General features: G+C 44.8%; 1 protein-coding gene across 1 annotated transcript in view; it reads right to left on the bottom strand.

Annotated features, from left to right (window-relative positions):
• Positions 1–7,292: 7,292 nt before the first annotated feature.
• ESR1 (estrogen receptor 1) overlaps positions 7,293–17,778 on the bottom strand; it is a 256,559-nt gene continuing 246,073 nt past the window's right edge. Inside the window, 2 exon segments of the mRNA XM_077776008.1 lie at positions 7,293–7,554; positions 11,917–12,100. Of these exon segments, the coding sequence (XP_077632134.1) occupies positions 7,320–7,554; positions 11,917–12,100 (419 nt within the window). The 3' untranslated portion in view covers positions 7,293–7,319.

Below are 17,778 nucleotides of genomic sequence, written 5' to 3' on the forward strand. Positions count from 1 at the left end.
TGCACGGAGCCTGATGTGGGGCTCGGACCCATGAACCATGAGATCATGACCTGAACCAAAACCAAGAGTCAGATGCTTAACTGACTGAGCCACCCAGATGCCCCAAAGAGAAAACTCTCGAAAGCAACAAAGAAAAGGTGACTCATCAGATACAGGTGAGAATTAGAAGGATTGAAGCTGTAGGAGCCAGGGGTCAGGTGATGCCTTCAAAGTGAAGAATTCTATATTCAGAACAATTACCCTTCAAAAATGAAGATGAAATATATACATAACTACTGGTGGACTTGCCATACAAGAAACCCTGTAGGAATTCCTTCAGGCTGAAGGAAAATGACACAAGACAGTAACTCAAATCCACGGGAAGAAACGAAGAGCATAGAAAATGGTAAATATATAGATTGATATTAAAAAGTCTGTAAGTATGTTCTTTTCCCACTTCTTGTCTTTAAATTGTATAAGCCAACAATATAACATTTTATTGTTGGGTTTATGCCACATTAGACAGGATATATTTGACAGTAATAATATAAGGGACAAGGGAAAGAACAGAGCTATATTGGAGCAAAGATATTTTATTTTATCAGATTTCAGTTAGTGTGAATCAGAAAAGACTGTGACAGGTTAAGATGCACACCAGAAGAGCAATCACTAAGCAAATTTTAAGATATTAAAAAAAATAACAGAAAAATTAGAATGGTACCCTACAGATATTTATTTAAACAAAAAAGAGGAGAGACTGGTAAGGAGGAACGCAGGAATGAAAGAGATAGGAGACATGTACAAAACAATAACAAAATGGCAAATGTCAATCCAAACCTGTCAATGACTCCATTAAATGTAAACGCTCACAGAGGGTAGTAACCAAGCAATAGTTCCAGCCAATACCTACAATATCTTACTACCTTCAGGTCCTGTACGAGGCACTTTAGATCTTTCTCGCTTTTAATCTTCATGGTAGCGCTATACGGTGAGTATTGTTCTTATTTCCATCTCATTTATTTATTTATTATTTTTAAAAATATAATTTATTGTCAAGTTGGCTAACATACAGTGTATACAGTGAGCTCTTGGTTTGGGGGGTAGTTTGCCACGATTCATCGTTTATATACAACACCCAGTGCTCATCCCAGCAAGTGCCCTCCTCAGTGCCCATCACCCATCTTCCCTTCTCCCCTCACCTCTGATCAACCCTGAGTTTGTTTTCTGTATTTAAGAGTCTCTTATGGTTGGCCTCCCACTCTGTTTGAAACTACTTTTCCCTCTTCCCTTCTGTTCAGTTTCTCAAATTTCACATATGAGTGAAGACACGTGATATCTGTCTTTCTCTGACTAACTTACCATAATACCCTCCAGTTCCATCCACGTTGCTGCAGACAGAAAGATTTCATTCTTTCTCATTGCCAAGTAGTATTCCATTGTATATATAAACCACATCTTTATCCATTCATCAGTTGATGGACATTTGGCCCCTTTCTATAATTTGGCTATTGTTGATAGTACTGCTATAAACATTGGGGTGCATGTGCCCCTATGAATCAGCACTCCTGTATCCTTTGGATAAATTCCCAGTAGTGCTATTGCTGGGTCATAGGGTAGTTCTATTTTTAATTTTTTTAAGGAATCTCCACAGAGTGGCTGCACCAGTTTGTATTCCTATCAGCAGTACAAGAGAGTTCCCATTTCTCCATATCCTAACCAACATCTGTTGTTTCCTGAGTTGTCTATTTTCTTTTTTTATTTAAAAATTTTTTAATGTTTTTTATTTATTTCTGAGAGAGAGACACACACAGCATGAGCAGGGGAGGGTCAGAAAGAGAGACACACACAGAATCTGAAACAGCCTCCAGGCTCTATGCTAGCAGTTAGCACAGAGCCCAATGCGGGACTCGAACCCATGAGCCATGTGATCATGACCTGAACCGAAGTCAGACGCTTAACTGACTGAGGCACCCAGACACCCCATGAGTTGTGTATTGTCAACATGAGGAAACAAGGAGAACTGAGATCAAAGAACTTGCCCAGGGATGATAGAACTAGATTACAAAAGAACTTTAGTACCAAAAGGACTCAACAATGTGAAAAACCAAAAGTCCCTCTAATGAAGTGAGCATAGATATGCGGGAGGAGATGACTTGGGGAGGGAGGAGCTGTGCCAGCCACTGTGCTTACGTGCTTTCCATGAATTACCCCATATGGTCTTCCCAGCCACACTTCAAGGCAAGTGACACTATTCTTTTTCTCTCTTTACAGAAGAAGAAACTGAGGCACTGTGCAGTTACCTGGCACCAGGTCACACAATAAATGGGAGAATGAGTCTTCCAACAGAGTAACCTAGCTATAGAGCCTGTGCTGTTGTATCATGTTGTCCCTTAGTAAGTCACACTATCCCCACCCCCCCAACTCACCCATTAAATTACAGAACAAAAGGAGAAAAAGGAGCCTTCAGATAGCTCTAAAAATGGAAGGAAGCCCTCAAATGGAACCCTGGAATGACATGGGGTGGGTATGCACTGGTCATTCCTGCCCTACCATCATGATGGGAGAAGATTTTGAGCAAATTATGTAAGTTTCAGATTGTTCATTGAAACTTTCACTCTTTCATTCATAATTAGCTACTCTCAAGCTTCTTTCTTCCCCCTCACAGGGGATGGGATAGGGTTAACTATTAGAAAACAACCACTGTTTTAAGGAGCACCTCACAGAATCCTCACAAACACCCTGTGAATTGGGTTTCACTGTCACATTTTGTTGATGAAGAAGTGGAGGCTCTGAAAAAGTCATTGCCAATGATCATAAACCTCATATGTGGTGGGGCCAAAGAGTGAAGCCACTCTGCCTGCCTCCAGTGTCCACACACTTTTTTCCTCCTAGGCCTGGGGGGCGGGAGCCTGGCATCACACTGATCTTTAGGAGTCGCCGTGTTCTTCAGATGCATCCCTTCACCTTGATTTGAGGCCATCGGTGGTGAGCCCTTAGCAAGAAGGGAGATTCCATAAAACAAGCCAGTTGTCATTTGTTTAATTTTTTATTTGAACATCAAACAGATTGAGAAAGTTGTTTACAGGTGCTTGAGCACCCCACTGGACTCCTTACTTTTTAAAGGTGCAAAAGAGGTTTACAAGTGTGTTTCATTAAACAAAGCAAAGCTTCAACAAAACAGAATCACATCAGTAATAGTATGCATCAGCGAAAAGGTGTATTGAACCGTGAGACACAATTTGGCATGTTAGCCTTTTCCCATAAGACAAGAGCTCTACATCGAAGAGTATGTTGTGCACAAAAAGCATTGTTTATAAGCTGTGAGAGAACATAAACTGGCATAATGTCACTTATTAATTCAAGTCTCTATAACCAATGACCTCTCTGTAAATGCAAAGGGGTCCACATCTCAGGCACCTGCTCATGGGACTGTATGTTGTTTCCAGGGTACACAGCTCTGTACAAAGACACGGAAGATGGGTTTGGAACATGGCAGCATTTACATATTTAAAAAGTTCAGGCACATTTGGATGCAAAAAAAAAAAAAAGAGTAGAAATTTTTCTCTTAATCTCTGAAAGACAGTGCAAAATTGAAGTGCCGCAACAGAGGCAGCAATTACGTAGAAAACAAGTTTAAACGACTTAGAAAGAGGCCACACTCACTTTAATCCAAATGAAAAGGAAATGCGGTTAGAGGAATCACACTAATGAAAAGATGAATATTTGGGACCAACCACAGTTTAATTCATTTGCTCCAGTTGAGAGTAAGTTTTCAGGGAGTTCACCTGGGAAGTGTGCAGTGTGATCTAGATCGTCCTCCCGGGCTTTGAATTAGAAAGAATCACAGCTGTCCCATAAACTACTAGACGACTCTATCTACCTTCCAAGTAACTGGTTTCCCAAAGCAGATTTGCCTGTGAATATTAGACATTACTACGGTCCTAGTGACCATTCCCGGCATCCACAGGCCATCTCAGAGTGGGAAAGTATGAATAGGAAGGGATTTGGAATTGGTTTCATGTAGGGGTGCTCTAAACCAACGGCCTAAATCCGTGGCTATTTCAGTGTATAAGATTTTCGTGCAAGAACACCTTACCATGATCAAGAGTAAGTTATCGGTAAGTCCCTTCTTTGTTCAGCCCCCAGAAGGCATGGGATACGGCATGGTTAGACAGCCTTGCAAGGTTACCAGGAAAATCTAACCAATGACTGCACTTCCTTAGGGACTGGATTTTGCGACCTATGTAGGGTCTTCTCTTTGGATGAACTAGCCTCTCTGACTGTGGCATGAAAGCACTACAGAATCATTACCACGCTAAGCCACAAGCCTGGGGCTAGGCAACGGCCAAAAGAAACACAGGCCACTAGCAGTTCCTTAGACTATACCGCAGATGACGCTTGTTTGTCCATAGAATTCCAGCTCCCGTTTTAGAAATGGCTGTCGTTTGTAGTTTATAGGACACAAGTGGAATACAGAACCCGGGGGGCGTACCCCAGGTGCCAGTATCGATCTGCCTCAAAATACTTTCAAGGCTTTTATTACTGTATTTCCCCCCCATCCAAATTCCTGAACCTACCTCCCCACCCTACCCTAACCCCCAGGTTGATTGTATCGTTCAAAAATTAAATTGCCTCAGAGTGTGGAGGGGTGGGGGCGGGAATACAACACGTCCCCTGCCCCCAACAGCAGTATCAGCTGCAAAGTGTCAGCTGTCTGTTAGTGGCACTTCAAATAAGAATAAAAAGAGATTTCTAAAATTATTTGAGATTCCTGGGCTAACACTCCAACCATCTGGTGTTCTCTGCCCATTTCAAATGTAGTAGTATCTTAACATGAATACAAACACATTAGATGCGTAATGTAAAACCCTCCACTTTATTATTGTTTGGATTTAGCTGGTATTACATCACCTATAATACTAGAATTTTTTTGTCTGTTTTTATTTTTTTAAAAGAAAATCTAAGTATAAACATTAAAAAGAACCCACTGACCCATTAGGTACTGTCCAAAAATATTACTACTGATATTTTGGTAAAGCAAGATTAGCTGCCCTGAATAATTTTCCTTTGCAGGCATATTCTCTGCTACATAAGATTGTCTATCACTCAATATCCAACAATAGGCATCTGGATTAGTGCTATTTTGTCTACTGTGGATATAAAAGTTGATATGAAATGTGATCTTCATTTAAATGAATAATCACCAGGTCTTAGGCATCAATGACCGCATACCTGACAAGGTAGCTCAACAGAAAAAAAAAACACCTCAGTATTTTTTGTTGGTTTTGCATGTTAACCCAGTCAAATTAAATCCAGAACGGAATTACTACATTCAATTGTCTGATAAACAAGCATTGCAATTTCAAAAATAATATATATTATACTATATAAGGTGCTTCTTAAACAAAAACAACAAAAGAATTATGTTCTAAACATATTCTTACCGTAGCTACACAAAATTGCCCCTAAATTCAGATGCACATAATCTGACAAAAAAAAAAAAAAAAAACTTTTTTTTTTTNCCCAGGTTCCCAGTCCTTTGGTGATTGCTTACTAAGTAATCAAAAATGAATGAAATCCACGTTTAGAAACAGGCATCCCAAGAGAAGCTCTCGAAGCTTGGCTGTGTTGTTGGCTAACACATCACCTCTGAATGGGGTTCAAATTATAGACAATGAAGTCACCAGAGGAAACCAAACTTGCTTTTTGGCTGAGAAGAAGAAATAACCCATAGTTGGCTCTGGAGAAGCAAAGGCCTTGGGAAAGCTGCCCTGTGGCTGGGGTGAGCCTCTCTGGTTTAGCCTATAGGTCATAGCATTCCTACAGCCCAACACTAGTCACACTCTCTCGGCTTATGAAGTTGAATAAAATGAGCTTTGGGGGAATTTTTTTCCCCAAGGCCAAACCCTGGTTTTTGGATGAGTTCTAAACAACCAAGAACACACGCAGTCTGACCAGGTCCCCGGCGACCTGAGTAGGGAGTCTCCCGTCCTGACCCTCCAGCCTCCTCACCCCCACACGGGGTTGGGAAAACTGCAGGGATGCAGCTGTCTACCACCCCTGCTGCCAGCCAGGGTGGCAAGAAGAGAAGGGCTGCCCACGGATCCCAGGGCAGCCCCATGGTGCGCATGGGGCCTCCTGGGTACCTGCAGCCTGTGCAGGGCCACCATGAGCCTTTCAGTTTCATCCAGTTTCTCCCCTACTTTTCCTCCTCTTCTCCAAGACTTACACAAATCATGCACATTTACTATTTCCCCAGTACCCCAGGGCTAAAACTGTCACCAGGGTGCCCACTCTTGTAAACTACTCTTGGTCACGTGCTGGGCACCACAAGTGACTAATTCACCTTACACACCAGGAAGATCCAAGTAGAGCGCCCTCTGCTGGCAAGTGCGAGACCTCACCAGAGCAGGTCCTGAAGCCGATTTTACTGCCAAGTCCTGAGGGGAGAGGGCTTTCTCTCATAAAATGAAAACAAAACAAAAACAAAAACCAACAAAACAAAAAAAAACCCAAAAATTTATCCCTCAAAGGGAAACTGGTATATGTGGAGGTGACTTAATTGGGATCAACTTGCTGTTGATGGGTCCATGGGAAGCAAGAATTAACTGGAACCCATGACCTGAATGTACCTAGTGTTCTCAAAAACCAGTGGAAGAGCATTCGTCAAATCTGAAGGTGCAGTTTTAAGTGCACAAAGTTTTGGCAATTAGGGGACCTTCCTTCTCTGTGGGCATCTTGTATTCCTATAGGGCAAATGGATAGACAATCACTGAACATTCTGCTACAGCCATGCAACAGAGCAAAAGCTTTACGGTATGACTTTAATAAAATGCTACGTTACTATAGGAATACAAGATGATACCATAACAAGCCCTTGACCTTGCTTCCTCCAAGTCAGCAATTAAAGGAGCCACCTTCAAGTCTTTCCTGTGGCTTTTTCATAAAGCCATTAAAAAGCGCTTCACAGAGATGAAATGTCCACTCTCCAGCCCTGGGTCTCAACAAGTAGCTTAAATGCACAGTCACCTGAGTCCCAGCTCATAGACTGAGTTCAGTCATGAAAAGTTACAGAACCCTCATGCTTAGCAATGTAGCAAAGGGGCAGAGAGAGCCAGTACAAAGAATTTAGCCCTGGAATCCCTTTGGCTGTTCCCAAAAGAAGGGGTGCCACTAAGAACTGAGCAAGCAGACGGCCACTCATATTAGAAAGCCACGGTGGCGGGTGCATGCCGGAGTGTGCACAGGAGCCCAACTCTGCTATCGTGACGCATGATGTGGGTAAAATGCTGCAGGGATTCTCAGGGCCCGGGGCGGGGGTGGGGGGGACCTGGGAGCTCTCAGAGTGTGGTGGGGAAAGCCCCTGCCTCGTCGGTGATGTAAAACGCTTGCAAGGAATGTGAAGAAGTGGAGCCCGGGGTGGCCAGCTGGCTCTGGTTCATCTCCTCCATGGGCACGCCCCCACGGTTGGCTGGGGCGTGCAGGCGGTGGGCGTCCAGCATCTCCAGCAGCAGGTCGTAGAGAGGCACTACGTTCTTGCACTTCATGCTGTACAGATGCTCCATGCCTTTGTTACTGTGGGGGGTGGGGGGGAGACAGAAGGGAGGCTACTTTAGAGCATCGCAGGCTCTAGGCCTGCCAAGGCCCCTAAGAAGGGGAAGCGGGGGATACTCCAAAGACACCTGCGTATCCATCTTTGTCCCTGTTGGAAGAGCCATTACAGGATTTGCTATGCAGGTGACTTACTTTCACTGACTCAAATGAGGTTCTATTCCCCACTATTAGCATTACAACTAAAAAGAGAACAGAGACATGCTACTCACGTAGGAGGGAGTTTTTTTAAATGTGTAGAATGGTCCACGAACTTCCCTTGCTAAAACTGTTCCAGGTGTTTGCCATCTTGTCAGAATAAACTCTAACTTTCCTCCCATTCTCTACGAGGTCTAACTGACATGGGTTCCACCTACTTCCCCAGGCCCCCCGGCCTCGCTCCCCTAGCTCACGCCCTTTACCTGTGCTGAGCTGTCTAAGAAAGAGCTTGAAGAAACTGAGCTCTACTTCCAGACTCAGATATCTTCACTTGCTGTTCCCTCTGCCTGGATGCTCATCCCCAAAATCTTTTCTTTTTAATGTTTATTTGAGAGAGAGAGAGCGCGCACACGTACACGTGCGGGACAGAGAGAGAAGGACAGAGAGAAAAGGGGACACAGAATCTGAAGCAGGCTCCAGGATCCCAGCTGTCAGCACAGAGCCTGATGCATGGCTCGAAGCCACGAACCGTGAGATCATGACTGGAGCCTAAGCTGGACGCTTAACCGACTGAGTCACCCAGGCGCTCTCTTCCCCCAAATCTTCAGATGCCACTTCCCTTGGAAGTCATTTTGCTGCCACAGTGGCAGTGACCTCAGGGCCTACAGCTTCAGCTGCTCTACTTGGTGTTCCTCCAGCACTATGACGACCTGACATTGCTCTGCCTACATATGCATGCAGATTCCTTCCCCCAGGGGTACGTGTGTGCGCCCGCACACGCGCGCGCGCGCGCGCACACACACACACACACACACACACACAGGGCAGGTTCCCCAAGGGGCCGTGATCTGCCCATTCTGCAGGCCCAGAACAGTGCCAAGAATGTGGTAATGCTCAGAAGACAGGGGACCAATGGACACAGGGAAATGTAGGCAAATGACATTCCTCCTTTTAACCACTGTCCCCCCTGCCCTCCACCAGCTTCAACTCTGCTCTTTCTCCCGCCACACCACCCATGGGAAAAATACCAAACAACTATTATGGAGCTAGAAATCTGTCAGAGAGAATGATGCATCATGAGTAGGCAGGACCAAATACCCTAGAAAACATTTCATTTTTAGTAGGGGAAAAGTCGCATGAGCCAGAGACGTTGCCAGAAAAACACAGCATCAAACTATTCAAGTCTTGCAAAACCACAACCTAATTACATCTCTCTGTGTGTGTGTGTGTGTGTGTGTGTGTTAATTTAAAATGCTGTTAATGTTAAATGCCCGCTGGATCTCACACTGTCTTGCTCTTACAACCTAATGAAGCACATTTATAGTCACGTGACATCTGGTGTGAAGTTCTCTGAGTAACAACATATGGCTGGAGCCAACCTTAATAAAACAGAGTGAGATTGGCTGTAATAAGGCNTAGCAGTTTCTCTCCAGCTCTCCCTCCAGCTGTTCACACAATTCAGACAAACTCTAGAGAGCTCTCTCACTGTTCCTGCCCTCTACCAAACGTCACCAAAAAAACCTACTAAGGCCTATAAATTCAGTGCAGATGTAGTTGGGTACTCACTGATAAGGCTTGTTAATGCTGAAAAACAGGTGACAGATTTGAAAATTCAGCAATGCCTACCGGCGAATAAAACCTTCATCTGCAATAACATGGTTTCTATGACATCTTTGGAACTCCTGGCTCAGAGTAAATGCTAATACATTTCTTCTAGGGGAAGGTGCCTCTCTCAGCCAGGAAATGTCGTGAAGGATTGTTACTCTGATACGATCCCTGCTGCCCTCTTTGTAATATTCATAAAAATAAATGGGAGAGGATTAGAAACGTGCACTCTGAATGCAGTCTTCCCCTCTACGTGGCCAAGGTGAGTCATCATGTTCGTGACACTAGATACTTCGAGGATCCCTGAGAACAGAGATGACAATCATTAACTCTCAAACCTTGCTAGGTAGAAGCCATCATTCGGGAATTTCAAATTCATAGGGCACGGAAAATACTCAAGTAAGTTCTCATTTGCTCATTCATTCATTCTTTCACTTGGCAATAATGCTGTGAGCATATACGACATAGAAGATATCATATAGGGGGTTGTGGGGGGATACAAAGAAGAGAAAGACACTTATTTTCTCAGGAAGCTACCAATTTTCAAGGTGGTTTCTAGAGCAGGTGCCTCCTGGGACTTTGATGGGACAAACTTCTTCCCACTTAATGCTGAATCTCGAGGTTTGAAAGCCCCATAAAATTTAAGCCAACCCTTCAGACACCATGCCCTTCCCTCACAGCCACTGAAAAAAGAAATTTCATCTTCATTCCAAAGGTCTGGGTGTAAGCCCAAGGTCATATGGATTTCATCATGCACGGGTACTTGATCCCTCATTTTTAGGGCCTTTCTGGAATACAGTATATACCACCTTCTTCATTTCTTCCCTGCAGGCTGAGTTCTGATCAGAGGAATAGTAGCCATTAAGCATCTGGCCAGCCACATTACATGACTATTTGAAATGGAAATGAAGCCCTTTTCTCCTTTGGGCACAGAAAGGCTCTTCCTTCCTCTGCTAATAACCTACCTTAACTCCTACACAAAATATTGATTGAGTTGTTACTCTGTGCCAAGCCCTATGCTAGTAGGTATTGGATACACAGATTATGCAAGATGAATTGTGATAAGTGCCTCAAAGAGTTTACAGTCTAACCTGGGCAGAGAGAAAACGAAATGGGCAATAACGATCAGAAAGAACAGGATATGAATCCCACCTGGCTTAAGGATCAGGAGATGCTTCCTGAAAAGAATATCTTAGCTATGATGGATTACCTTACTGTTCTGAAATATTCACTCCCTGTGCCACGTGCCCCTGATCTTGACTTTAAGCCTCATCATGTGACCTGTTGGCCAACAGAATGTTGCAGATATCACTTAACTGAAAGATCCAAATGTGCTTGCCCTTACAGGCTGGCTTTCCTGTGCCGCTGCCATTGTCGTGAGAACGCTATGTCTCAGCTAATCTGTGGGTATAGGTGGATAAAAGACACGTGGAGCAGTCACCTGGCCAGCCTGCAGCTCGAAGCAGAGTCTCCCGGCTGTGCCCAGCCTCCATCAGCTGTCCCCCAGATGGCAGGGAACCCAGCGGGGATAGAAGAGCTGCCAGCCGATGTGCAACCTGAAGTGGCCCACTGGGGACTCAGACAAGAGTGGATGGCTAGAGCTCAGCCTGCCAGGACCTCCTAGGATGCTAAGTAGCGGCCAGCGCACAGAAGTTACATAAGCTAAATAAAGGAACTTCCACTTGCATCTAGAGCAATGGGAAGCTATTTGAGGGTTTTAAATAAAAGAATGATGTGAGCAGACGTGGTATTAGGACGGTCACTCTGACTCTGTGTGGAGAAGGGCTTAGGAAGGGTCAAGACGGAAGGCAGGGAGATGCATTGGGTGGCCTCTGCAAAAATCTAGAAGAAAATGATGGTAGCTTGGATGAGAGGAACAGCAGTGAGGGGGGACAAGAAGTGATCTGAGATGAATGGAAGAATCAATGGTGACTCTCTGTGAGGTGTGGGGACCAAGATTCTCTTGGTATTTCTTTTTTCTTTTATTTTTAATTTCTTTAATGTTCATCTTTGAGAGCAAGAGAGCATGAGCTGGGAGCAGCGGAGAGAGAGGGGACAGAGGATCCAAAGCAGGCTCTGTGCTGACAGCAGAGAGTCTGATGTGGGGCTCGAACTCATAAACCATGAGGTCACGACCTGAGCCAAAATCAGAGGCTTAACCAACTGAGCCACCCAGTCGCTCCTGAATTTCTAAGTGTACGTAGCGGGAGTGGGGTGCAGGAACCCTAATGGATGTGCCTGGTGCCTTCAGAGGACAGGCGTGCCCACGCACCTGCCTTGGTTGGTGGGATAAAATGAATTGCCGCACTCCTTCTGCCCACACACCACACATTCCTCCTCCCTTCAAACTGAGTGCAAATGTCACTTCCTCTAAGAAACCTTTCTGACACCTGCCCCACACCCTAGATAGATTTCCTTCTTCCTTCCTCCGTCCTCCCATAGCATTTATGCTCATTACCCACCCGGAACTGTTCCGAGAGTGCTACCTGTATTTAGGCATCTGCCCTTCCCGGCCCAGCAGTAACATGTCTGAGGGCTTGCGCTCATTACGGTGCTCCCATGGGGAACCCAAGGGTGCCTCACCTCATGTGCCTGATGTGGGAGAGGATGAGGAGGAGCTGAGCCAGACGCCGGTGCTGCTGCTGCAGGGTCAGGCCTGCTTTGGCCATCAGGTGGATCAAGGTGTCTGTGATCTTGTCCAAGACACGGTGGATATGGTCCTTCTCTTCCAGAGACTTCAGGGTGCTGGACAGAAATGTGTACACTCCTGAATGTGCAGAGAGACAGTGAGACAGAGAACCTCCAAGACGATGAGGTCTAGGAGACTGGCAGTGTGCACAGGATATAATATCGGGCCAATGCCAATGCTGGCCCTCCCCACCCCCACTGACCCTCGCACAGCAGGGGGGAAGTTTGGGACCCATTCGATCTAAGCAACTCCACGAAATTCCTACTCAATATTACATGTCTGAGAACACCGAGAAACCCATTTGGCCTTCTGTGTGTGTGCCACTTTGGGGGATTTGGCCTTACAATGCCCAGGAAAGGCACTGTTAGGTTCGGGGCTGTAATGTTGCACCAGCCACTCCTTCTCTGTCACATCTGACACCAACGCAAAGTAGCCCACTAATGCTGACGGCAAACTCCTGAGAGAGCCGTTATTATTCCTCTGTCATTAAGAAAACAAAGGGCAGAGAGATGCATGAAACCTGCTAAGAGAACTCCTTAGGACAAAGCAGAGCTGAGAAGGAAGCCCAACACACAGACTCCACATATGGTCATTATTATGTGACACTCATGTGAACTGCACAGAGAACAAGAATGACTTGTGAAGTGACTGACAAGTAACTTTTCTGGTAGGATCTAACTTGCTGTTATGTTTCAGGACAAGCTTAGGGCCTTCCTACTTTCCTCCTCAACCGAAAGGTGTATGGCGGGTGGGCGCAGAGGACTATGGGAACTGTTGCTTTTCACTGCAAGGCACATTTTTTTGTTTTGTTTTGTTTTGTTTTGCTTTGTTTCCCTCCCGCCTTTTTTCTGGAAATAGATCCTACTCCCTGGGCCATACGTAGACTCAGGACTGAAGTGAGGCAATCAGGGGGCACCTGGGTGGCTCAGTCAGTTGAGCATCTGACTTTAGCTCGTCATAATCTCATGGTTTGTGAGTTTGAGCCTCGCATCCCGCTCTCTGTTGTCAGCACAGAGCCTGCTTCAGATCCTTAGTCTCCCTCTCTCTGACCCTCCCCAGCTCGTGCTCTCTCTCTCTCTCAAAAATAAACTTTAACAAAAAAAGAAAAGAAATGAGACAACCAGGCCACTCTATTTGCTGGGACAGGATTAGCTCTGAGCTAGACAATCAGAGTTTTTCTGGAGTTGTATATGGACGTTGTGAGACAAAAACTCTTTCCTTGAGATTGCTGAGCCTGGAGGGTGAGAAGAGTGACTTTCAGGATGGCACCTTCCTGCTCGTGGGGCTCCCATGTGCAGTACTGGGCTGAGCAACAGAATGCAGAGGTAATAGTTAAATGGCAGAGGGGGTATCAGGGAATCCTGGTTCAGGCACAAGGTCCTATTCTTACATTGTTTTCTTTTGACCTTCTAGCTTCCATAGTATCCTTTCTAACACATGAATCCATAAAGTCCCTTCTTGCTTAAATGTAAGTTGGTTTCTATCACTTCTAACAAAAAGAATCCCAACCATTTGACTGAGTTGCAAACTCAGCCCAAGGACCAGAGGAAGGTGAGTGATAAAGAGGTGGGAAGTATTCGGAGTAAGAGGAGAGCGGATGGATCAGTCTTGTCATAGGACCACAAAGATGGATTTTCTATCAAGTAAACGCTCCAGAAATAAGCCCCATTCTTGCCTAATCATACCATCCGACAGAGAGCCGATGATGCTGTATTTTTCTCCAGATGATGCATTATGTATTTAGCAACATTTTTTCAGTCTTATTTCTTCTCAGCCCACTGGCTCCCTCATAAAGAGATTTCTTCTGCTCCCCATCTCCTCCCCGTCCTCATTGGTACCTTCAACTTAAGGGCTCTACATTTATTAATATCTGACTTTGTACTGGTAATGTGATGACAAGTTACTGCTCGCACCACAACCCGGAGATTGGGGATGGGGAAAATACCTACGCAGTGGAACTCATAGTAAACAGTTGTAATTGCCCAGAATGGAAAATGACTGTTTTAAAACAAACAACAACAAAACCAGGATCGTCAGGATCTTGGCTAACATGCAATTGAATAGTATAATGTAGCTTTTGGTACCCAGAGGCACTTGGATTCAAAGCAAATAGACCACAGAATGAGTAAGCAATAGACAGGCAGTGAAATAAGAAAGAAATTGCCAGATTCCTTCACTTATGTTCCATGTGAACTGTTGACAGAGAAAGAATGTGTCTGTTAGAAAAATGGGCAACTGTCCAGTGGCCTTGGGTTGCCCTGGAGGTGAGGGATGGCAGGGAAGTTGTGCACCAGTAGGTTGGAGTGAGGGGCACCTCTGAGCACCCCTGGCCCTGCCTCGCCCTTCCCTCTCCGTTACCACACACATTCTAGCCTCCAGTCTCCCAGAGGCCCTGCATCTGGTTGTATGTCCTGGGAACCTACCCAGGCCACAGATCCGAGTTAATCCAACTTGAATGATGCGTTTTCTACCAATTTCCTTTTTTGTCACCACTCGGGATACTGGCCTCATTCACTAATAATCCTGTTCTGGTTCAACACAACCACAGAATCGAGGAGCAACCAGCTTCAAGGTGACATCCAGCTGCACTTGGTCTTCCTCCTTGTGCGCCCAGGGACAGAGTCTCAGATTCCTTCTGCTTGAATCTCAGACACCTTGAGAGCCAGCCTCACACCATGCCCTTCCCAATGAAGGTAAAGAACCCTGGCCCTCAGACTGCAGGGTGGGAAGTTTTCTCTGGGGCTGCTGATCTTGCATCTTCCTCCACGTGCCTGCACACATCGAGTCTTGCATTTGGCACACTTTGATTAAGGATCTACTGTGTGCATGCACTATGTTACTTAATAGGGCTTCCAAGTATTATTTTGTTAGTGGTTTTTTAAATGTTTTTTATTTATTATTTTTGAGAGAGAGATAGAGCACAAGTGGGGGAGGGGCAGAGAGAGAGGAAGACACAGAATCTGAAGCAGGCTCCAGGCTCTGAACTGTCAGCAGAGCCTGACGTGGGGCTCAAACTCATGAACGGCAAGATCATGACCTGCGCTGAAGTCAGACGCTTAACTGACTGAGCCACCCAGGCGCCCCAAGTGTTAATGCTTTAAGTGCAGACATTGCCTGTGCGGAAAGAATTTTCTTAGCATCGACTCTTGGGATGCAGGCCATTTGCAGAACAAGACTGTTTTTCTAGTCCTGTTTTGGCACCGATACAGCTTATCATTTCATCCTTGTCAGCAGATGCTTCCTAGCTGCGTAAATACACTCGGAAATAAAAATACAGCCCCGTTGAACTGCCAATAATTGACAACAGCAGCCATCATCCTTTTGGGCTTTTCTGGCAAAATGTGGTCCACGTTTGCTGCTGCTGTTGCCCCTAAGGGGGCGTTTGAGAGAAACAACAGAAATTCAAATTCCCAGAATGCTTCCAATGCTCCGGCAAATGTAAAACGGGGCTGCTGATAATTTCCATATCCCAGGTGGTCTCTGCCACCCAGAACGGCTGCGCCACTGCGCCCAATAGCACAGAGCCAGTGATGAAACAGTGAGGGCCTTCAGAAATACTCTCGCAACAAGGCAGGCTTTGCAACGGCCAGAGCTGCTCCAAATCCCCAAGATGGAAAAAAACAATCTGTATGTCATTATCCAGTCTTGAAGTGTTATTAGCAAATCTGAGCTTCTCCCATGTTCTGAATCTTGGCCAACACCAGGAGATGTACAAAGACTCTATGGAGAAATCTGGTGGCGGAAAAGAATGGGGAGCGAAACCACAGGACACCCCCATATATGAGAGCTCAATGCAATCTTTCTCGCTCTCTTGCTTTCACCGACTCTTAATTTCACTCACTCCTCTCATTCTGCTCAGATGCTCTGCCTCTTCCTTCTTCCTTTTTTCTCTCCGCCCCATAGGAACATCTCTAGACCCTCATCACTGTTCCAGATGATGGAGCCTTCCGGAAGCTGGAGGAATGCAGGCATGGGCCCTGCAGGGCATATATGTATGTGGCCGGGCCCAGAAGGAAGCACAGCCCACCCAACCACTGACCTCCCCTAGTGGGCACATCTCATTGTTCTAAACAAATGAAAAGTGCTGAGGCCCATGGCTTACCAGATGCTTAAGGACAAATTCTTCAAGCAAGGACACATGTTTACTTTTCCAAAGGGAAAATGACAGGGGATCCTGGGAGAATCCTTTAGCCTACAGCAGTTTGACGAAATTAAAAAAAAAAAAAAAAAGACTCAAAGGGAAAAAATAGCAGAGAAAACCCCTCAAGTCCACGACTGTAGCAAGCTGCCACTCTCCTTGCATAAAAAGGGATTTTTCTTTTTATCCTGTTTACCCAGTGATTAATCTGCAGGTCAGCCTTGAGAGTTTTTAACTGTAAAACAAGCAATGAAGCCTGTCTGCTTAGAAGCGCCTTCAAGACTGGGTGATGGGCATGGAGGAGGGCACTTGTTGGGATGAGCACTGGGTGTTAGATGGAAACCAAATTGACAATAAACTATAAAAAAAAAAGACTGACAGTTTGATGAGCACTCCGTTTGTTTTGTTCCCGCCCCGTGACTGCTGTTCTTCTAGGGGATAGAACTGCCCCTGGGGTGGGTTGGGACAGGTCCATGGTTGCTATGGCCACTTAGTGGGAGAGACCTGTTGGATGTCCTACAAAGCGTGAGACAGTTCCAAATAACGAAGGAGTTTTTCATGAATGTATTAATGAATTAATCCTACTACAAATAATTTTTTAAATATTTATTTAGAGAAAGAGAAAGAAGGATAGCATGAGCAGGGGAGGGGCAGAGAGAGAGAGAATGCCAAGAAGGTTCCATACTGTCAGCGCAGGGCTCAACAAGGGGCTCTATCTCACGGTTCGTGAGATCATGACCTGAGCCCAAATCAAGAATCAGACGCTTAACCAACTGAGCCACCCAGGAGCCCCTACAAAGAAAAATTATGTAGTGAAAAGTTTTGAAAAGCTTTTACAAGGCTGTACGCTAAAGGTCGAGTATTCAGTTTGGCTATTGAAAATGAAGCTTACATGGAATACCTTTTCTCAAAATTATTAAGTAATTTACTCACTTTATGCAGCCAATTGAATGTATTATGTAAGCTTTCCAACTATACGCTTAGTTGAAATGTTTTTAATGCAGGTATACAGGGACCACAAGAGCAATATAACTGTAATACATAGAACAGACTTAAGACTCTTCTAAACAAAATTAGAATCAACTACTACAAAATAGTAGACATCAACGAAATATTTTTATTGCCCCATATGTGTTTTTTAAATAATGTTGTGGCATAGTAAGAAATACATTTTATGAAAAGTATGTGTTAAAATTATTTTAGAGTTCTTATCTTTGCCTGAAACTGACATTGTCTCGAGGCTTCCCATAGACTTTTTGATCATCTCTTGTAGGTATTACTGGTTTACTTTCCCAATTTGTCATCTCTTCCCACTGCTTTTCCAAAGAATATGATCTCCAAGGCTGTTTTAAGATCTATACACTAAATATTTGCCTTATAAATTGTGAGCTTTTAAGATAGGATATATGTTCATATAAGAGACTCATTTCATATCTAAGGACGTACACAGATGGAAAGAGAAGGGATGAAACAAGATATTCTGTGTCAATAGACATGAAAAAAGATGGGTGTAGCTGTATTTATATCAGAAAATATAGACTTTAGAATAAAAACTTTAGGGGCGCCTGGGTGGCTTAGTCGGTTAAGCGTCCGACTTTCGCTTAGGTCATGATCTCGC

The sequence above is a fragment of the Crocuta crocuta genome, unplaced genomic scaffold, assembly GCF_008692635.1.
Source record: "Crocuta crocuta isolate KB4526 unplaced genomic scaffold, BGI_CrCroc_1.0 scaffold25, whole genome shotgun sequence".
NCBI classification, from domain to species: Eukaryota; Metazoa; Chordata; class Mammalia; order Carnivora; family Hyaenidae; genus Crocuta; species Crocuta crocuta.